This window comes from Sinohyriopsis cumingii, chromosome 18 (assembly GCF_028554795.1).
Source record: "Sinohyriopsis cumingii isolate HCF-2022 chromosome 18, ASM2855479v2, whole genome shotgun sequence".
Lineage (NCBI taxonomy): Eukaryota > Metazoa > Mollusca > Bivalvia > Unionida > Unionidae > Sinohyriopsis > Sinohyriopsis cumingii.
In genome coordinates, this window is record NC_142978.1 from 96,296,635 (window position 1) to 96,321,265 (window position 24,631).

A 24,631-nucleotide genomic window follows, 5' to 3' on the forward strand; every position below is an offset into this window, starting at 1 on the left:
CAGAAAGTCAGTCAGTCAGTCATACATACATACATACATACATGCGTACGTACATATACGTACGTACGTACGTATACGTACGTCTACCTACCTACCTACCTACCTACCTACATACATACATACATACATACATACATACATGAAAATAATAAATCAGTTTGGGCTTTTATTGCATGTACTTCACAATTACCTGAAATCAACTGGCAAAAATGTTCAAGAATAAAATGTCACTGACTTACTGTATTAAGTTTAATTCCAGGAGCAGACCACACGTGACAAGCACGACTGCCGTCTCTTTAACCCCTATACCGGTGTCAGAGGAATTTGTTACCTTCGTGATTGGATTATGCGACGAGACTTATCCCAAGAGGCAAAAACACATTCGACAGAAAAGGCAACTTATATTTCCAGGTACCTTTTTATTCGAACTATACAAAGTGTGTGTGTGTGTGTGTGTGTGTGTGTGTGTGTGTGTGTGTGTGTGCATCATAAATGTAGATAAGTGTTTCAATACGATGCCAAATTGATTCTCTATTTCTCTCTTTCTGTCTGTGTTTCTTCTCCCCACTCCAGCCTGATTAACAGTATACACTTCATTCACACTTGCGACGTGCTAGATGCAGACAAATCCAAGGTAGATGGTTTAATTCATGTATTGAAAGGTTTAATCACTAAACTTTGTGCTGAAGCAATGTTATCTGATTTCAAGAAATCGCGGTCTTTCACAGAAAATTTAATTGGAGTTAACGCAGAAAGCCTTGTTTTCTTCTAATAAATATATTACTTCAGACTGGTCTGAACTGAGGTTGTCGCGGACGATTATTCAATACAATCTCTAACTGAAAGGCGTATTATATTTACTTTGTCGATTAATTGTTTATTTTTACATCGCTTCTTTTTTTGAGGTATTTTTTCTCCGTCTGTATCTTGATCCTATTTTTAATATCTACAAGAACTTATTGCAAATGAAAAAAAATGTTACTATATATGATTGTTCACGTGCCTATTATTCAAAAGAATGTTAAACAACAGCTAAAGGAAAAATGAAAAGAGGTGAGTACGTTTTAGCTATAAGGACAATCACGATATACATACAGTACACTGCCTTTTATCATTACAGGAACAAAATGGTGTGGTATTGGTAATATTGCCTCTGGTAACAATGATCTTGGGACACTTGTAGCTACAGACACATGCTGCAGAGCGCATGACCAATGTAACGTCACTATCGGCCCGAAGGAGACGAAAGGTGGTTTACAGAATGACGACAAGTTTTCCAAGTATGTCTCGGTTTTGATGCGTCTGTCTGTCTGTATGAGAGAGAGATAGTACGAATAAATGATGAGGTGTATGTCCACACGCACGTGCGTGTTTGTATGTTTTACTAACACAGGAGCCCTAACTTTCTTTTATTTCTTTAGGCAAGGGTCGCTTAATAAGTGTTCAATATGCAAGCTGTTAAAATATTGGCAAAATCTTTTGGAAACGGTTCATTTGTTTATTATTTTTATGCGGGGCGATACATTTAAATGATTGCAGTTTAGTAAATTACCGTATAGGTTGTATGTTTTGGCTGTTACGTTTAGCCATCGACATTATTTATGTGTTTTGTCTGCTTAATTCACTCACCTAAACTGAGCTCTGCCTTTAAAATATACAAACAATAATTGAATATTTGCAAAATGTTGATCACTGAAAATATATTTACAAAACTGCTACCAGAAGCTTCTTATGCGTGTGAATTACGTATCTAAATAACTTAATTTGATCTTCCTTTCTATGACAGAGTCAGCTGTTTATGTGACGTAGAATTTAGAGACTGTTTGAAGCGAGCTGAGCAACAAGGGGAAAAAGATGCCGGCAGAATTGGGGCTGTATACTTCAATTTTCTTAAGCAGAAGTGTATTGTCATGGAAAGGCCGCCTAGCGTTTGTCAAAAATGGTTCGTATACCTCGTTTGTTTTGTAAGTTCCAGGCAATTGTTTGACGTCATCGTCTTCGGTTTAAAAATCATAGAAAGGTCTCCACACAATATGTGTAACCCGCCAATATTGTGCGACTGAGAGCAAAGTTATTGATCAAACAAGGACAGTGACCCCGTAAATTCTTTTCCCAATAATCATAAAGATCAAAACTGACCTTGATATTTCTTGTGTAAAACCTTTGTAGAAAATTTGATTCCAGTCCATGACGTACTTGTAAAGCCACTAAACGGAAAATGAAGGGCTAAGGTTGAATTAAAACCGGAGCCATAACTCGGGATAATTTTGACAGAGAATGCAGAAAATTAAACTAACTTTTGATTTTGTTACAAATGAAAGGCGGAAGACTCAGGATTAATTTGGAAGGCTTTTGTTTTCTATCTGTGAACCTAAGTTCTCTTTGGATACATACATCCGAAACATACCTGGTGATGACTACATGTATTTATTTGTATATTTACTTAAAATTCTGAGCTAATTACTTATTCCCGTGATCAGTCGTGGCATTATTAATTCAAACGGTTGCTGAAGACGTTCGTCAAATTATTTTCAGTGAGGAACACTTAAACCACGAAATTTTTGTTTTATCATTCAATTGTACAAAAGATATCTTGAAATAATGTCAATATGATTTATCGGTAGGAAAAGGACTGCTTTCTTCTAAACCGTATTTAAAATTCAGCTACAACTCTTACACAATAAACCATTTGCGGCTAATCCAACCATATCATATTTGTCTTACGTTATGTATGCTTGATTTAATTATATCTGATTATATATATATATATATATATATATATATATATATATATATATATATATATATATATATATATGTATGTATTTCAATTTAATTGTTTGTCAGTTAAAAAAATAATTTTAATTACATTATATTGTAATGTAAATTTAATCACTAGAGATGATACTTTATTTTAGAAAATAGTTTGACCTTGACTGTTAGTTTATAAACGCCAGGTGTTGATCTAAGTCCTGACCTTGTTTCAGAATTTGTAGCAACCTTCGTAAACAAGTTCTATTTTAATTTAAAATGATTGGTTATTTCCAAGGTCATGATGGGACTTTGTCTTTAAGATATAAGCAATTTTTTAAAATATATTTCTTAGAGCTAAAATGATCGGTTTTCGTCAGGGTAACACTGGGTAAACGTGATCTGTAACAAGTACTTGCTTCTATAAACTTCCAGAAAATGATCACATGACCCTTGTTCACGTTTTAGAAAGCCCATATAACCCATGTTTTGGAGAATTAATCTCAGCAGAGGTTTGGCTGTTAAACTGTTGTATGTTGTGCTCTTTGGAGTTATTTCAAATTACTTGGTTTGGAGTTATTTCAAATTAGTTGGATTAAAAAAAAAATTAATTCCATTATTTTTCTGGAAAATACGTGTGCTCATGTAATATTGTGGAACAAGGACAGTTATGTATACAAATTTGTTCAGCTATCAGAAACCGGAATAATAATTTTTATTTCTACAAGGAACTGTAGACTTCAACACTATATGTTGCAGCATACGTCATCGTCTTCCATCTTGGATTCTTCGTCGGGATTCGAACGTGAAATAAGTAGAACATTTTGTTATTAGGACTTCTAAAATATTATTCTTGGATTATTTTTGGATTTGATTCTATAAAACCGTAAATTCATATTTTTTCATTTTTACAGAATTTTTCCAGGGAAATAAATTGTTTTCATTTTTTAAAGATTGTTGTTTTCACTCTTTCTTGTGTTACTGTTTATTCGAGCCCAAACAAGTGACATAAGACTTCCCACGCACGCCGTTGAGAACTGACTCTTCGAAAAACAATTAAATGTTTGATTGACCCATAACTTGCAAGAATATTGCAAACATTTTGAAATAAAAATGGGTGGAGTATGTCGAAAATGTGAGTAGTATAGGAATCATAGTATGAATCCCTGTATGGTGCCACAATTAGGCGTATGTTAAATTGATTGGCAGACCTCTACGGCAGCGAAGGAATAATACGAAGTCTAATACTATGCATGCGTATTTTGAAATGAAGTAAGTGCTAGCAATGTGCAACGGTAAAATGGCATTATAAGGGATTGCCTGTTCCGTATTAAATCAAATCAAGATAGATAAAATGTGTCTTCTTTGTGTTTCGTTAGTGTTATGTATTTCTAACACGTTGGTACTTTCTATCGGTCCTTTGGCAGTGCTTTCCAACGTTTGCTATTTTTATTACAAACTGGTTTTGCTAGTATTTATTACAAAACATTTTTGAAGCAGTGCCATTAAATACTAATCAGATTGATAAATATAGACTGTTTATTTAATTCTGAGATATGGATTATACGCTATTATTTGCAACCCAAATCTTCTTTATTACCGCCTCTAATTTGTCGGTATCAATAATTGTGATAAAATCACCCTTTCTGTTTTCCACCTATCACGTTATTGTCGACAAGTAACATTTGCTCACTTCTACTGCGAAATAAAACATCAGTAATTAGCAAGGAGTTGCCAATATTAAAAAGTATTTCAAGGTCATTTATACAGAAATTATTATCAGATTTCAGAACGTTGCTAGAAACATCATGATAGTTATTAACCGATGTATTTCGGAAAGTTGTAGAATCAGCGCTTGTATCGCCGCTAGATCTTCCGTTTGATTTAATAATATTATTGTTTATACATGTCATCAGTATTGTTTATAATATGGCTATCAGTATTATTTATAATATATATATATATATATATATATATATATATATATATATATATATATATATATATATATATATATATATATATATATATATCAGCATTTTCCCAGCGACATTAATTTTCTAATATATTGTTACCCGTTTCTTAGTCGAGGATGTTCGCGGTATAATTGAAAAACTGTACCTAATTGGCGCCAAACTCGAAGTGTTTAAGAAGTAACTTGTATTTTCCAAATAATCTTTGATGTCACGAGTTCTGGCATTAAAATCTCCCATTTAAACATATTTACTTGAAGCACATATAATAGTGATTTAGGATGCAAATATATCAATTTCACCTTAGCAGAAAACTTCGAGTCTGATGGACGAACCTAGATGATTCCAAAATAAAAGTCACTGGCAAATTTAGAACCAGTTTTATCGACTTCAAACCAAAGTACGTAATTTGGATTAGACTGAATGATAGTGACAAAAAGAGAGTTAACATCATTTGGACGACATCGCAGTTAGTCGTCAAGATAGCTAAGGCCTGTGGCTTTTCTGCTAAATAAACTAGGAAACTACTCACGTGAATGACGTCATTGCGATGATTGTCATACGTTGTATGGCGTATTTTACTTAAGTACTCTACTCCGTTATGAACCACTCCGGTGGCCTAGTGGTTAGAGAGTCCGCTTCGTATGCGGGAGGTAATGGGTTCGATCCCGGCCGAGTCCTACCAAAGACATAAAAATGGTACTAACAGCTGCCTCGCTTGGCGCTCAGCAGTAAGAGATTAGTGTTAGGACTGGTCGGCCTGGTGTCAGGATAATGTGACTGGGTGAGACATCATGCTACACGTCTGCGACATGATGCCCCGGTGCTAGGCATCACTATAAACTGCCACACTGCAGACATCGTAGCGATATGATTGAAAAATTGTTAAAACTACATTAAAAATCCAAATCACACACACACACACACACACACACACACACACACACACACTCTGTTATGCAATCTCATGTTTGGTACCGTCATGATTTACACGAAACTGGGGATCGTATGCAACTTTATGACATGTCAATCAATCTTGCATAGTACGTACAAGTGTAATTCCCTATGGCCAATGTCATTAATCATTAACTAGGGTCATTAACCATTCTGACAAATCAACTTTACTTAGCACGTACTTATGTAACTTCCTATGGCCAGTGTGTGGGCTATCAGTCTATACCACTCTGACGTGACAGTCGACCTTGATTAGCATCAATCTAATTATCTAAGACTAAGACCAATGGTTGCGGGGTGGGGTGGGGTATCAGCAAGGGTCCATGTCAGACATGTCAATCGCTATGCTTAGCACCTTCTTATATATATATATATATATATATATATATATATATATATATATATATATATATATATATATATATATATATGCAACACCAACACGTAGAATGTGTGACTGGTTTCGCCTTATCGCTTTACCAGAATTTATTCAAACCGAATTCAATCTAGCATTATCATTGTTTACGTCATTAAATATATTATGTTTCAAGTCATCAATGATATAAACAATACGACATAAACAAGATGATACATTTTAACCTAATTGTCCTTTTCTTTAACGAATAATGGACATGGAAATATGCATATACAGCACAGAAACAGTTTTTTTTATATATTTATTATGTATAATGCACACTTCTAAAAAATATATTATATCTTGATATATTATTGACGAATATTCAAAATTTCTACAGAACTATATTTTCATAATAAATTATTATTTGTTTAAACAGCTTATAAAATAATAAAGTTCTTCTAATGAATAACTCCAAATCATAAAGATATCGTCTAAAAATCTTAACCAAACATCTGGTTTTAAGAGGCATTTATTTAGAAAAACATTTTCTAATTTCCCATAAATAAAGATGCGTAAGGTGCGACAAGACTACCCATTGCAGTTCCCAGCTTTTGGAGATAGTTTGTATTACTAAATTGGAAAAAAAAGTTGTTTGAAAACGAATATACATGTAAAACTATCAAAAGAACATGTTTGTGATTTGATAAAACTTGTGCTCGAAAATAACTTTTACAAAGTCATTAATGTTTTGATGCATCACATTGATATAATTCATATCTTTGAACGAGTCCTCGATAATCCCAAAATAGCGTTTAGTCTAAAAACGTCGATGAGCACTTTATAAAACCAATGGATAATTTAAACAAATAATTTCTCTCAAATTATATCTAGAAATAACTGAAAATGGCTCCACAGCCTGATCTTACAACAGGAATGAAGACTTTATTTACAAAATCTTTATTTATATTTAAACTGTCACTTGACATATGACGCAAAAAATGCCCTGGAAATCCCTAGATCTGGTTCATTTCTAATGGAAAATTCCATCAAATTAAATATACACAGCAGTATACGGTCATTAAATGTATTGGGTCTTCACCTTGAAAATGGCCGCATTCAGAAACATCTTTTTCTAGCAGATGCCAATAGATCCACTTGATTCCACATGGAGCAATGACTCTTGGCTATTGGCTGACAAAGACTGGACAGAGGGTACATGCAGATAGAAGTGACGGTCATCTACGTTTCATGTTTCATTAAATGTTATCATTCACTGCCTGTATCGTCATAAATGTTTATGTATGCTGTCAGCTCTATCACTTAAGTTAGCATCCATCAAAAGCAGCCAGTGGTTGCAATGACCCATTTTTCTTGTCAAAACGGTTACGCTAAGGTTTTGGGTAATTACTTTGTCTGATAAGCATTTTACATAATTTTCTATTGGTATTTTCTTTGCACAGACCATCAAATTTGTTCTAAAATTATCAGTGTGAAAGAAGAGAGAAAACTTTAATTAGAATCGATTTCATGCCAATAAAAACTCATTTTCCCACAATAATTCATTAGATTCCTCTTGGCATTCTTCTAAAGTTCCAGTTATATTCTTGTTATAATAAGTCATATTTCCATAGTGAATGGATGAACGTGTGTGTGTGTGTGTGTGTGAGAGAGAGAGAGAGAGAGAGAGAGAGAGAACCAATTAGGCTGTATAGGTCACGAGCTGCAATGACAGATTAAAAGGAAAATTTCAATGGGTGATATGTATCGTCAACCGCCGTTTCGGTGACCACTACTTTACATATTCCTAAAATTTTTACGTAAAATCACCGAAATTGAGAGAACCACAGTAAATATCAGATTTTTTTTTTAAATAAGGAAGAAAAGATGAATTCGAGTGATCGCGCTTAGGAGAAACACACAGGGAATATAATGTGAACACACAGAATTTTGCAAGAAATCCTTAATGTTGACAGTTATAAACAATAATCTGCATTTAAAGGTAAAATCAAAACGAGAAGAAGAATCTAAGTCGATTAATCTTAATTTGGAATTGTTTATCAGTTATTTTCAGCACAGTATTTCCATTTAGAGTTTCAAGAGATATTGTAACAAAAAAAAAAAAAAGGAAAGGATAGGATACAAGAGTTTTACAGAAATGGTGCAATTGACAATGTTACTTAGATCTTGAGAAAACTCTATGTATCGGCAGTTATATAAGAAAAGTCCTTATGTTGCACCTATATGGTCAGCCTGGAAATATACTGTAAGGCAAATGCGATCGTAAATAAAGAAAACTGGAATTTCAGGTCGTTAACGAGAAAAAGAGAGAGGGAGGGGAGTCTTATATGCATATTTCAACTATGATTTCTGTCAGTAATTTTAAATAGATCTGTATTTTGGAAAAGACATTTGTGAATATATTGATTTTAAAAAAACTGAGAATATAGTGTGTTCAATTTTTGCTCATGATTGTGCATTATAAGGGACACCTTTTAAACAACATTACGTAGCTCCATGATTGTAGGTTGGACTTTAAGATAATCTGAGTCAACATGTTTATGTGATCTTTTGACCTTGTAAATTTTTAGAAGTGATCTTGTAGATGAATTTGATCGAAAATGGCCCTCACTGTGGGTTCTTTCATTGTGTCTTATTTTATATTTTTTTGTATAGAGGTAATAAGGCAGTGATAAATATATTTATTCATATCTTAACATTTTTAGTAGAATCAGTTTTTACTTTGTGTTCAATTATTATTTGAATGGATTTCTTTATTTCAATTATTCATTAATTTGAAAAGTGTTCATTGACTTTCGTATTTGATCACTATTTTAGGAGTCATGAATTCATTTGAAGACATTCTGGGTTATATCATTGAGATACATCAAGACGGGTGAAACATTATCACATTTAAGACTATTTGCAAATCAGCACATTCAAGATTGTAAATCATTCGGAACTCCAATGGAATTCATTCGAAACACTCGTTACTTTTCGACTTGTGATATAACCTTTAGGTCTTTTTGAGATTTAACTCACAATACTGTAAGTTCTTTTTGAATTTTCGCTTCGTATTCTAGAGAAAAATTTTTTTTTGAATTTTTCCTAGCTTGCTGGGTTTTCTTATTGTTATGTTACTTAGTTTAAGACAAGAGTCTTAACACTAATAAAACTGAGCCACAAAGAAAATTAAACTTCATGCATTATATATTTTTTCACAAAGACCTATGTTATCATGTACGCTAGAACGTAGTACTGACAAACTGAAGTCATGCTGTTAAAAGGTGCTTCGTGTTATTTATGACCGGGTTCAAAGAAACATTAGAACAATAATGACATACAGCGCCGAGTAAAATTAGCTACCAAACTGCTCCAGTATTATTGCTTAAATTATTAATATAATTTAATTTTCTTTCATAATTGGAGGGTAAAATTCGCTTTAAGAAGGAGGTGGAGAGGGCACACTAATTTAAGTACGTTTCTGCAGCAAAACATAATAAAACACGAAGGGAATGTACGTAAAAAATTAAAAATTTTATGTCAGAGAATAACGTTATAACAGTTCAACATGCTAATAAACCTTCTATACTTGACAGTACAAACTAAATATACATATATGTCTTCAAATGAACGAAATGTTTTATGTAAATTTTCCATGCTTGACGGTACAAACTGATTTTACGTATATGACTTGAAATGAACAAAACGTTTTGAGTAAACTCTCCATACTTCACAGTATGAACTGAATATACATATATGATAGTACAAAGTGACTTTAGGACTGCTCCGGTGGCCTAGTGGTTAGAGCGTCTGCCTCGGAAGCGGGAGGTATTGGGTTCGAACCCCGGCCGAGTCATACCAAAGACTTACAAAAATGGCACTAACAGCTGCCTCGCTAAGCGCTCAGCATTAAGAGGTTAGTATTAGGACTGATCGGCCTGGTGTCAGGATAATGTGACTGGGTGGGACATCATTCTACATGTCTGTGGCATGATGCCCCAGTGCTGGACATCGCTATAACCTGCCATACTTCAACTATCGTATAGATGTGACTGAGAAATTGTTAAAGCTGCGTTAAACATCCTAATCACACACACGCACACACAGAAGCACACACACAAACTAACATTACGAATATGACTTGAAATAAACCACCGTTTTGTATAAACTTTCCATACTTGACAGTACAAACTGACTTTACGTATGTGACTTGAAATAAACCAAACGCTTTATATAAACTTTCCATACTTGACAGTACAAACTGACTTTACGTATATGACTTGAAATATACGAAACGTTTTGTATAAACTTTCCATACTTGACAGTACAGACTGATGACTATACCTACATTACTTGAAATAAACGAAACGTTTTGTATAAACCTTCCTTACTTGTCAGCAAAGAACAGACTATAGGTATATGATTTGAGAAAACGAAACTTTTTGTGTGTACGTTTCGTTTTGTTGAATACATCAGCACATACAAGCAGGCGAGATCTTGTTCCGCGAAACGCATGGTTGTTGGCAACTTCATTCATTTTCTTTCATTTTTCGTCCTCATCTTAATGGTCTAATTTACACCGTTTTCATTATTCCAGAAATTCTAAATGTGCTAATGTGGTTTGTGTATTTGGGACATGTACATATCCTTGTTTTATATATATATATATATATATATATATATATATATATATATATATATATATATATATATATATATATATATATGCTAAATTAAAGCACAAATTAATCATACATAAATGACGTTTTGTTTTTTGTTTTTTAATTTTAAGAACATGATTTTATCACCCTATCCATTTTGATGCATCGAACCACCTAAACAAAACACAGAAGTCACTGCGAACAAATGCACAGATATAAATCATTTATTCAGCGTGTTCCCCTTTATGTAGTTAAAATAATTTAAACTCATCAAAAGTGGACATTTTAACAATCGTCTGCCAGTTTTAAAGCGAAGAGAGAAAAAGTAACGATCACTTTCCTCGTAACTTTTTATTCTTCTCATTCATAAACAAAAATGGATGATGAAAGAGATAACTTCAAAAAAATGTAAAAGACGAAATGATAAAGGATACATAAAAAGACTGCAATTAGAACATAAACCTTAAAGAAAATTACCGAAAGATAAATGATGAGATAATAAAAGATAAACGATATAATTCTACTTTAGACGCAAACACTAGAGAAATGCATGAACGGAATACGGTGAGATAATAAACGATGCAAGATAATCGGTGTGATTCTAGCTTAATTACAAGCGCCAGAAAAGTGCATAAATTGTAAATTCTGAGATGTTGGGCGATGAAAGATGAGATTTTAGTTAAAAATGCTTTTTGAGACTAAATACATGTTTCAGGCTCTGTAATGTAGCAACCTGTTGAGCTACTCAGCCTAAAAGTATATTTACACCTACTGGACATGAAAAGACAAATTTATACATGCAGTTGGAATTGACCCTGGGCTCCATCCCTGCCGCCATGGTTAATAACGTGGAAACTATTGAGATACCCACCCTATATATGCTTGCTGCACATGAAAAAGACAGATTTTTTATGCAGATGAGTTTGGCTGCGAGATCCATCTTTACCTCCCAATGGACTTTTGCCCGTGGGTCTTGGCCTGAAACTATCGATATCTCCACCATATAATCATTCACATACTTACTGGGCAAGAAATGTTAAATGTAAACATTCGCCTGGCATTTGCTTGGGGCAGTTATTAACCTCTAGTACCTACCTCAAAAAAATAAAATCCGGGAAACGAACATATATGCGTTTTACAGCTAGATATAATCATGGTACTGCCATACTTATCGAATTTAGTCAGAATCTAAAACAATTTACTCGACTAAAATTTAAAGTTAGCAATCATAATGTGATAAATTAGGCAAATTGTATACTTGAATTGTTAGTTTGTCCAAAATGTTGAGTGTGTCAAAATCCGTTTATGACTTTTCTAGAAACTTGATATGTTGTATAGCAGACAGTTGTTATGGTGTAAAGTAGACAGTTGATATTGTGTAAAGTTGATATTGTGTAAAGCAGACAGTTGATATTGTATACAGTTGATGTTGTGTAAAGCATACAGTTGATATTGTGTACAGTTGATGTTGTGTAAAGCAGACAGTTGATATTGTGTAAAGTTGATATTGTGTAAACCAGACAGTTGATATTGTGTACAGTTGATGTTGTGTACAGCAGACAGTTGATACTGTGTAAAGTTGATATGGTGTAAAGCAGACAGTTGATTTTGTGTTCAGTTGATATTGTGTAAAGCGGTCAGCTGATGCTCTGTAAAGCAGACAGTTGATACCGTGTAAAGCAGAGTTGATACTGTTTAAAGTTGATATTGTGCAAAGCAGACAGCTGATACTGTGTAATGCAGACAGTTGATACCGTGTAAAGCAGACATATGATACTGTGTAAAGCAAACAGTTGAAGTTGTAAAGCAGACAGCTGGTGCCGTATAAAGCAGACAGTTGATACCGTGTAAAGCAGACAGCTGATACTGTGTAAACCAAACAATTAAAGCTGTAAAAGCAGACAGATGATACTATGTAAGCCGATACTTGGTACTGCAGACAGTTGATACTATATACATCAGACAGTTGAGACTGTGAAAATCAGACAACCGATACCATGTAATTTAGATAGCCTATCCTGTGCCAAGCAGACATTTGATACTGTGTAAAACAGACAGCTGATACTGTGTAACGCAGACAGTTGATATTGTGTAAATCAGATAGTCGATGCTGTATAACAGAGACATTTGATACTGTATAAAACAGATAGTTTATACTGCGCAAATCAGACAGCTGATGAAAACTGATGTTCGTCTGTGCACAGAAAATGAACTTGCAAACGCACAAAGTACACTAACTTTGCATGTTCTTTTAATATAAAAACCAATTTCAACAGTGCTAAGTATTATTATTTTCTACGAAATTTGAAGATGTCAAAGTTAACTATAAGTTATCCATTCGTTGTCACTTGTATGTTTTACATATGCCTATGAAAGGGTGAAAGGGAATATAGTCGTGCTGAGCAAGCAGTCTTCTGAAAGATGCAGTCGCAAACCAAACTCAACCCCCATCATTCAGATTTCCTAGTCAACTAAATTATATTCTTGAAATTGCATTAAGATATACACACTTCTGTTTTTATAACAAGGATTACCAATTGTGAAGATCTGGGTAATGTGTTTCTTTTAGTTTTCAACCCTGTGCAGAGGTGCGAAATTCCGGAACACAGCCTTTAACTATTTGCCCGATGTTTACAAAAAAACTCCGTTTTGTACACATTCATGCCTCATATGAATATACAACATTAAAAGTTATCTTCATTGTGACTTAAACATGTTAAATTTAAAGCCGTCAGTGTAATTAAATTTAATATCTTTTGTACATTTGCAGGTTGCATGATATATGTCTACACCAAGTTCCTGACCCAAAGAAGGAATCTATTTTCAGGCTTGTAGAGACACATCTGAAGTACTAGGTCACTGTGACTCTTTCAGAGATCATTGGGCAGAAACATATTTTAGCCAATATAATCTATCATATGCAAATCGCGCTATAATTACAAAATATGATAAAAAGTGCATATTCAGTCTGTATTCAAAGCTGTAAGCTATACTGTGCATTCCTCAAAGTTAAAATGAACAATATAATTGATCAAATGTTTTCGTCTCGCACATTGCATGCAATGCAAGCAATCAAGAGCTAAGAGACATACTTCATATGTAATAATTTATTTAGCACCCGTCATTCAATAACATATTATATCCAGTCCAACTTAATGTCATTGGAGCATAGCTACTAAAATTGCAGGCATATTTTGCATATTGCACTTTAATGTGTATTTTGGCAGTAAAATAACTGAACTTTATTATGGTTTCTTTCGTCGGCATTTTTGGTAGATTCCTTCGCCACTGTTTAATTTTTTCAGATAATTTTGTGATTTCAATGCTTAGCATGTTATTTTTACCATTCGTATGAAGACCACGATTCTCTGACACTGTTCGGTGTCATTTCATGACCTGTCTCACAAGACATGTGGTTTATTTTAATGATTGTATTAACAATTCCAACTACGATTTTAACATGTGTTTCTTTGCCTTACCTAGGTTGAAAATAGCTTAGAGTGATGTATTGTTGACGCTGTGAGAGATGATGATGATGATATTCTTTTATTCTTCCATTTTCTGAAGATTTTAAGACAAAAAAGAAATGCATTTAAATACATAGAATCACAAAAATAGTGGATTCGTTACTTATTGAATTATTTCCAATAGCAAACGAATAAATAAATTAAAATCATTACTAAACTAGATAGAGATATATATATGATAGAACATTTGAAAATGTATCTTCACAACAAAAATAGTTAGTTTCCTAATCGCTTTGCAATCCAGTACAAGTATTTCTTTCCTTATATTCTGAGTGAGTTCTCTATTGAATCGAATATATAATATCCTTTATCTTAATGAAATACTTGGTAGATAGTCTGATCATATTTGTCCATGCCTCAGATTCTAAACGTTTTGATATATCATTTAAACCACCAAGTAGTATAATCAGTATAACATCATCGATCTGATCACAGAAATCACGGTAAATCACTGGAGGCATATACGAAAATAGACTTTCCATCAAGTGGTTTCTGTCGTCTAAGGTTAAGGCACAATTCATCGAAATGTGCAAAATATAGTCATGACTCATTTTGCCACATAGGGGACACAGTCCAGGTCTTGCTTGCATTCCTCCAATACGAATTAATGTCCCATATTCCATTTTTCTGCTTGAGTCAGTGTAAGCTATTTTCCATAGATGATGCATTTTTAGTCCTGGATTAATTTTTAAAAATCTACCGAATCCCTCTGATGGATTTCTATACTCATTTCATGTTTTCTCTCCTCAAATATCTGTATTCTTGTCCCAATTAAGTTTTTCCATGTTATTTTGTTTGGAAATTTTCCAGTGAAAATAAAGTCGTTGAGATAATCTTCTAAATCATACTTTTTGAGTACAGTATTTATATCATATATAAAAGAGTTGTAGCTATGTTGGGGGTCAAAATCAAATTTCCAACAGCCCAGAGGAAAACCTTTTTAGCAGTTAAGTTTGCTGATGTTCTACACATGCGACCAAGAAATACGAGTTTTTGCTTATCTATGCGAGCTTCCATTGATATCATCCCCAAGAATGATGTCGTAGATCCAATAAGGGATCTCTGAGGGAAACCTTGTACTCTCCGGGCGAAATATCGTTGTATTTTCTCCATTGATTCAATGCCCTGATATGACATATTAAACCAGAGTTCTGAGCCATACAAAGCAGACGGCAATATAACTCTTTCCCAGACTTTCACAGAAACTATAGGATTCATCCCATTTGCATTTAGTCCAATTGAGTATAGTGAGTTTGTTACACGTTTAGCTTTATTGTAGGAATAGACTATACGATCATTAGTTTTCACTGATTGTGAAAAGGTAACTCCTGGATATTTCACTTTTTTTGCTCTAGGAATATTCTGTGATCCCAGAGTAATTCCATTTGATGAGTACACTTCATTTTTTTTACTAAATATCATCCAATTACTCTTGTTAGAGTTATATTTCAATTTCCACTTCTGTGCACACTGATAAGCTGTATTCACGAGTATTTGCAATCCATTCAGCGTAGAGCTTAGTAGAGTAGTGTCGTCTGCCAAAAGCATGCCAGGTATATTCATCTGATTCACTATTATTCCGCAATTAGTCATTACTAGTTTATTCAATAGGTCATTTATGTACACGAGAAATAAAAAAGCCGACATTACATATTTGTAGAATTGTATCATATTATTAACGGCCCATTTTAAATAAAGCCCAGCTAAATCATCTGACAGTCACTTGATGAAGTTTCATGTTCTGGCGAGGTTTAACATTTCGGATTGACTTCATTCTAGAAACTGTAAGACACAAAACGTCTCATTTGGCGTTAGGGAGAGTTATAAATGGAAATGTTATACTCCAAATGATGTAGGTTTTATTTATGTAGTACAGTCTTATACTAATGAAATTAATTGCTATATGGCTCCAGTTAAAAGATAGGTTCGAAAAATATAAGATATGAATGCACACACAAATGTACGAAGATAAACCCTTCCAAAACATATAAAGCAGCGGGGGGGGGGGGGACGAACCCACCTATTTTGTAGGAGCGTCCAAAACCGAAAATAAACCCTTTCATCTTTTATATTATATTCTTAAGCAAATATATTTGAAACAAAAATATTAACCAACTCGAGGAAGCCTCGAATTGGTTAAATATAATTTTATCCGTGTTGATAGCGATCCTATTACAAAAAATCGACTCAACCTGAGGTCGCGCCTTCCCTGCTGCTATTAATTAAAAAATTGTTATATCAAAATAATGGTTCACTCTGAATCTCATACTGCAAGAATAGCTCGAGAACGATTAGAAGCAATCAAAATATTTTTCCTGTTAGAGACTCATTTAGAGAAAACTTATGAGCGCAGCAACAATCTCAAGCTGAGTACGAGGAAGACACTAAAAAGTTATTTAAACCCGTCACTGCAGCTACTGAAAAAGCTTCAGCGGCTGCTGAAGAAAACTATATGGGGAGATATTAGGGAGGACGAGGAGAAGAGGAAAAAGGGTATTTTTCCAGTATTAAAACAAACCGCAGAACAAACTGAAAAAATAGCAAGAAGAACTAAATAGGCAAAGAAGATTTTACGAGATCTTCCAACTGATATAGCTGCGGCTCAACCTCCACCCGTCGATGAAGAAATACTTGAAGGTATTGGTAAAATTCGTGCTGAAATAGGTGATATAAAATATCGTGTACCAGAAACAGAAACAGAGCAAGCAAGGGATAGGGTTGATGCAAAAGATAAATTTACCGAAAAAAGTATTAATGCTATAAAGGGACTTGGAGACGTAAATAAATTAGCTGAGTTTATCGTAAGATCTTATGATCAGCGAGGAAAATTTTTTAAATCCGAGTATGCTGATGATGCTATAAGTCGTGATAACTGGCGAAGATGGATATTTCGTATACACTATGATCTTGATCAAGCTAAAAACTTTGATCTTAGATTTATTGACTTATTAGACGCAGTAGAAAGATATTACGCACGAACACAACAACCACAAATACAACTTTCCCCACCACAGCAAAAACCACAAACTCCACCACACCACCGCAGCAATAGAAAAAACCACAAATTCCTCAACGACAGAAACAACAACAACCTCCTCGACCACAGTCTCCAGAAGAAGAATTTCATGATGCATCTACTACTGGTAGTGGTTTCGGAGGTAATATTATTTGTCCTAATAATATTCTCAATGACGTGTCACGGTTAGAAGTTCTCATAGGAGGAAAACGTGCCGGAAATAATTCACCAGAAATAATTAATGAAGCAGCTGATATTTATCAACGATTATTTCGCGGTGGTATTATGGATATCGGCGTTTACCGAGAACTTATCGATGAGCTCGTTGATGATTAGTCACCGCGATTAGATAAATGATAAATAAGATAAGATGATCATACACAATAATTATCGCAGACCTGTACCGGTCAGAGTAGTGAACTCACGACTACCAGTCTACGGAGCAATTTACGGAGATGGACTTGGTGATGTTGTACGGGGATTATTTACAAGGATAGCCCCAAAAGTAGCACCTGTTGCAAAACAATTATCGATGAAAGCTATCGATGTTGTTCGTGAAAAAGCTCCTGGTGCAATTATCAATTTTGCTGGTAAGGCGTTCTCGGCGATCAAAGATAGACTAGCACGATTAATACGACGAAAACGACAACCAGTAAAATTACCAAGTACTGAAATGATGCACACAGATGTCAGTAAAGTAATAAATCAAGCTGCAAATCAAAAACTAGCAGAACTAGCAGATCAGGGATTAGGTGAACCAGGGAATAATATCTCAAGTTTAATATCCAGAAGTAGAACTTCCCGAAGTGGAATTTCCCGAACGTGGTAATCAACGTGTTAGACGATAAATAATTACAATAAAATGTTGAAGCGCATGTCCGACACAGCATTTGACATGGAAGCACCTGTCCTTAAAGATGAGTCTGTACGCGATTATCAGTTTTATTCTTATGACGCACGATTACCAGATCAACGTGGAAGAATTGAACTACAAGTTCATGACACAAGTAGGTACTTTTTACCCGCTGAGGCTTTTATTGAGGTAGAAGGTACAATTGTAAAAACGGATAATAATGATTACGAAGATGTAGTAAAAGTTGGTTTTGTTAACAATGGTATTATGGCACTGTTTGATAGCGCCACTTACATGATGGATGGAAAAATTATTGCATCGATTCAGAAAGATGTCGACGTTGCTACAACAATAATAGGGTTGGCAAGATATTCTGATGATTGTACAAGATCAGCAGGTCCCACGATGATGTTTGTAAAAGATAATTCTGGTAAACCCGATGATAATCCGTATAATATAATACGACCGAAAAAACACACTGCCGCTGATGCTGATGCTGATGTGGCGCCGGTGGTTCATAGTTCTAATCCAGATTTCAACTTGGGATTTGCAACGCGTAAAAATATGTTGCTAGGAACCAAGAGAAGTTGTTCATGTACAATTCCACTTTCGCATATTTTTGGATTTTGTAGGAATGTTAGAAAAGTTATTTTTGGAGCTAGACACACGGTTGTTTTTGCAAGAAAGGGTGATGATAACGATGCTCTGTGGAGACCTGTTGGTGATGCTGGTAAAGTAGTATTAACAAAACTTTTCTTGTGGATGCCGGTGATGACTCCAACGATCGCAGAAGAACAGCGATTACTTTCTTTCATGGACACAGGTGGCAAATCCCTGTTGTCATGGTTAACAACAAGCACGGATAGTATACAATGTAACGCTAACGGTCAGTTACATGGCATATAGCATCACAACAAGGTGTTTCTGCACCGTGGCATATTTTTATTGCGTTTCAGAACTACAATCATTTAAATAATCAAGAACGTACTCATATGATATTTGACCAACTAGGTATCACAGATATTTCTTTACGGATAAATGGACAACAAGAACCAACAGAGGATATACAACTTAATTATGGACAAAATCATATAGGACATGTATATCATCGTTTGATGTTATTCATGGGACGTGATCAAAATTTGGATACCGGTTTGCAAATATCACAACATGATTTCCGAACTTTGTATCCTATCTATTATTTTTCGCGGGAGCATCTTGATCTATCAAAACAATCTGTCGTTGATATACATCTTAAAGCAACATTAAATACAGGTGGTGATGATTATAGAGAATCGCGATTATACTCAGTGACAAAGCGATGTTACTTGAAGGTGGTAGCGGTCGAATGAGGGTCATTGATGCACCAGTGGAAAATCTTTAATCGTGTTATTCAGAAAAAGATATTTATATAAAAAAATGTCATACAATCACGTTAATGTCGCTGACTCCCGGTCAGGTGAAAAAATTACAATAAAAAAACGCCAACAAATGCGGAACAAAAATATCACTAAAGCGAGATCAGATTTCTAGTGGCGGTCCAAACAAATTATCGTTGACAAATAACCAGATTAAACATCTCAATAAAGCCCTAGAATCAAAAACCGGAGTTCAATTTCATCTTTCTCCGAGCGCCATCAAGGACATGGTTAAAACAGGTGGTATTTTTCCACTTCTCGCGGCCATTCCGGCATTAATAGCTGCTGCTGCTCCAGCCGTAGCAAAAGCAGCCGGGTCAGGTGCTGTTGGAACCGCTGCTGGAATGGCTCTAAAGAAAGCAACAGGAAAAGGATACAAAAAAGGGACGCGGCCTAAGATTAGCAGGATCTTGTTGGGGAAGAGGTCTGAGGCTTCCAGGAACAATCCGTTAGACGTTCCAGCATCAAATTTTGATTTACTTAATGCTGCTAAACAACTAAAAATATCTGCCTTTAGAGGTGTTTTCATGCGAGATCAATTACCACAACGACCAAACAGCGTTGAAACGGGTATTATTAATCTTGACTCAAATTCAGGACCCGGTACTCATTGGGTATCATACGCGGTTGATCCACGTGGAATCGTTTATTTCGATTCGTACGGGTTAGCTCCACCCGTTGAATTTATCAAGCATGTCAAGCCACTTCATAAAAAAGTTTGGTATTCAACGCTACCAACACAAACAATGACAGATCCGCCAATGTGCGGCCGTGAAGCAATTAATGTACTTAACGCCATATCAAAATCATCCAAACCGCCACATAAAGTTGTGCATGATTATACAAGTAACCGCTTCGTTGCGCGCAAGGTGTTTTAAACAGATCAAGGATCTTATATAATGGTTGATATTTACGGAAGATCTTCCTCTACGTGTAAGAAAAGTAAGAAAAAGTCCGATGACATCGATTTTTCAAAGTACGCGACAAAAGATGAACTCTCTGATATTATGAACCTGGCTGGAGTTGACCGAGATGAAGTTGCTGTTTTTCAGGACCGATATGGTGTTTTAAAGACGAGTAACATAAAATGGAATGACATAGTTCAACGAGCACTCGGTGCGGTCACGGATAACATCCCTGTGTTTACTGATAGCGGAAAAATCAGGGATTCAAGTATATCGTTTACAACCATCAGAGATGAAATTGCAAGAAGCGTTGCTAATCGCGTGAAAAATATCGGTGACACAATGACGGGAGAACTCAGCATGAACGGGAATAAGATAGTAGTGTTGAGGGATCCAACATCCGACGAAGACGCAGCAACGAAAAAATACGTCGACGTCAACTATAACACCGTAGATGGTAAATTATCCACGTTGCGGGCCGAGTATGACTTTCACGTAAACGCGTTCACAAGTCTCCGTAGAAATTTTAGAAAAATTAACGAAACCGCAGAGGAATTTTTTGGTACTCCGCCCACCGTTGACGCAAAACTATCTGATATCAAAGCTAACATCGACACGATTAAAAAAAAACACTCGAAAACATCGTAGCGGGGATTCCTGAGATCGTTAACAAAATTAGTTTGCTTAAAATTCCACCTGGAATAACTCCCGGGCATATTACCAACATCGTATACAAGGTATCATCGGGATTTGCAACATGGTCAACGCAGAATAAAACTATTAAATATACCGCAATAGTCACTGGCGTGTACAGGCTATCTGTGTTCAGTGCTGCAAAATTCGAGATATTTACAACGTATCCATGGCGTCTTTCAACTGATAAGTTTTCTGGAGTTGTAACTATCATATTAAACAAGGGAACCGAAGAAATATTTATTCTGGAAGCAGCTGATAAGAAATTAACCGCAACATCTTACTGGTGGTGTTTGGAATTTGTAGCTGAAACACCTCAATTGGTTACTGCATAAAACATAATGAGTACTTCAATCGACGATGCATCTCAATACAGGTATAATCAAACTCGTGAATGGCAAGCAGCGTTGAAAGATATCATCGAACAATATACGGTAAAAGTAAAAAAATATCGTCGACGACTGGTTATCGTCGACGTGATTGTTTATTCAGTATCCGCTGTTGTTGCTGGAACAGGTGTTATATTGCCAACAATGACAATCATGGCACCAGTAGCCGTAACAATCTGTATTTCAGCCACAACAACAATTGTAGGTGTTCTTAACATCGTTGCAAAAAAATATGCACTTGCATGAATGAAAAATTATCCGATTGCATAATAAAATTACACACCGCGACGGTCGCATATTCCAAGTTGTCTTCGTTGTTATCAGCAAGCCTCAGCGATGGAATAATTTCTGATTTTGAGTTTTCAGAAATGATTAAAATATATAACAGTGCTGTTAAAGGTACGAGTATTAATAATGACATCACAGGAGCTACTCCAGCAGATCGTGATAAACACAGCCCCGCACAAGACCACGATGATCTCGGTAAGCTCGACTAGTCCTGACTTTAGTGTTAATTTTCCAACTGCGATTCGCGCAAATGAAATCGCGTTAGCGCAATTACGAGTATATTACAGCTGGCCAAACATCATATCGAAATCACTTAACGGTACACCAGCAAATAATTCGCTTGAATTTGCTAATAAAATCAAACTAAATGGAACACCTGACTGGAACGTTGTTGGGATACCCACTGGCAGTTATGAGGTCGAGGAAATCAATGAAGAATTTCAACGTAGAATAAAATCAATAACAGGAAAAGAAGCAAAAATATCAATTAACGTTCATGAACCGACTTTATCAGCAACGATTGAAATACATTCACCTGATTACGCCGTTGATATTTATCAATCATCGAAAAGATGCGTACTAGGTTGGCCTGAAATCCCACCACCGATACCACCGATACCACCAGAACCGAAAAAGTCTGATTATGTCACGGATAGGCAATCATATCATGAAATTAATCCATCATACCGGGAACATCTACGTAAATTAAAAAGTAAATCACTGTATAGTAGATTTGTCATTATCGGGGATGAAATTGAGTCATGGACTTTTAAAAATCCCGGAAAAACAACTACTTTAGGTTTTCATCGAAGTGAAATTATTAAATATTTTCAGGAATGCAGAAAACAACTAAATGAACTAAATCAATATTTTCAAGAACATATCGTTGATGTAACAATGTCACGCGAAAAAATTATCACGCGTGTGGAAATATTAAATCAGCTTGTATCAGACACGGAATATCTTAACAACCGAATAGTTCAGGCGATGGTTAATTTAAAATTTCCTGAAGGATCTGATACAAAAAAATAGTTAGATAAATATTCGATAAATGAAGCTGATCTACCGAATTATAAAATCCCCGGATATAACGTGGATGAACTAAAAAAATCTCTCAATGATCTTATCAACCAAAACTTTCATGAAATTGTTGAGGCATGGACAAAGATGATACCACCAGCAACTGTTCTCAGACACAACAATGACCTACAAGGAGGTGGTAGACATGTTTCACCAGGAATCGTTAATATAACATCAACGATCGCAGTCAATCTTGTTTGTGACGTAATCGACGGCAGCTATCAAATAGATCTTGGAAAGTCAAATCACGCTCAGCAAGGATATATCTTATACACGTTCACACCACAAGTATCTCCTGGGAGTTTGATCGTGCAAGAGCCAACCAATCCTGTTTATCTACGTACACATAATCCGTATTTGTCACGATTCAATTTCAAACTCACCGACCACATAGTACAATTAATTGGCCTGCGTGGGGAGAATTGATTGTGAACCTACATGTGAAATCTTAAGATTTCTGTCTTAAAGACTTTTATCGTAATGATTTATGTCTTAAAGACTTTTATCGTAATGATTTTTGATCATAGATCTTTGATCAGAAATTAAAAAAAAGTATTTCTGATAAAAATAAAAAAAATATTTCTGATAAAATATTACACGTGCTCTATCGTTTTATCAGTAACGAAGTTACTCGCTGACATAATATTTCTTAATTGTCTTATACGAGTACTAATTATTTTTTTTTTGTGCCTCGTATTCGTGGGATAACTCTGATCTAATTTTTTCTACTGCAGCAGAAAGAGAAACGAATTGCTTCACTTGATCATCTTCTACAGCAGCTAGCGACTGAAACATCCCGGCCTGGATTCGTTTTATGAACCTGTATTCGGATGATAGTGTGTGTATTCCTTGGTTCTTACGTTCTTGTAAAATTTCAAAATCAGAAATTATTTTTTCAGGATTTAGTTCATCAGATATATTAATTCCATTTTTTCCAATTTTTTAATAGCAACAATTACATCATTAATATTTTCGTGATTCATTATTATACGGTATATATTTATTTAAATCAAAAAAATATATCCCCATGTGAACCCCTAATTGAGTGTTTTAGCGAGTTCAGGAGGATGTTTCAGGGACAGCACAACATATAATTCCCACAAGAACCTCTATTACGACGTAGTTGGTTAATTGACTAATTATGACCGTAAATCGAAAAAAATAAGTAGTATACGAGTACAATACAGACCCAAAATAAATAAATTAAATAAATAGTTAATAAATATAATTCTACGTAATTATTTGCTAGTGATGACAGTTTATCTCATTAACAATATTGGAAAATTATTTTTTGCTTATATTTTTTTGATAAGCTAGATTTGGTTATATTATCTGTAATGTATTTTACCACACGCGAATTAATATCAAAGTATTTCGCAGCCACGTTCATTGATTAAAAAGTTTTCTCTTCATCATTTTCTATGTTTGTAGATTTAACCACCCTCCATGTAATTGCTTTTTCATATTTACCAGTCCCTCCCCGTGCAGAATTATCACTCTGTGTAACAGCTTGAAGAGTGGATAAACTATTGTCGGTTTTCACACCGTTGATGTGGTCGTTTACAAGACCATCTTTGTTCAACCCCTTGTGACACTCGTATACGAAACGGTGACAGAGATAACTTTTCTTTTCATCAGCACCAAACGTGAAAATTAGATAGCCAGTATTAGTAACAAAACCAACTGGTCTTTTCAACCTACAATTTCTGATCATACCATCACGATTTGATGCGTAGTTTGTTATTATAGGATGTGGGACAAATTC

The 24,631-nt window shown here is 34.9% G+C and overlaps 1 protein-coding gene across 3 annotated transcripts in view; it reads left to right on the plus strand.

The window, feature by feature from the left end:
• The window catches only part of LOC149777544 (phospholipase A2-like), a 64,928-nt gene extending 49,857 nt beyond the window's left edge, over positions 1-15,071 (plus strand). For all 3 annotated transcript variants that reach the window (XM_089942144.1, XM_089942145.1, XM_089942146.1), the window contains exons 3-6: positions 260-411; positions 1,121-1,280; positions 1,787-1,942; positions 13,468-15,071. In XM_089942144.1, the coding sequence (XP_089798270.1) occupies positions 260-411; positions 1,121-1,280; positions 1,787-1,942; positions 13,468-13,552 (553 nt within the window). In that variant the 3' untranslated portion in view covers positions 13,553-15,071. The remainder of the gene's footprint in view (positions 1-259; positions 412-1,120; positions 1,281-1,786; positions 1,943-13,467) is intronic.
• The last annotated feature ends 9,560 nt before the right edge of the window (positions 15,072-24,631 follow it).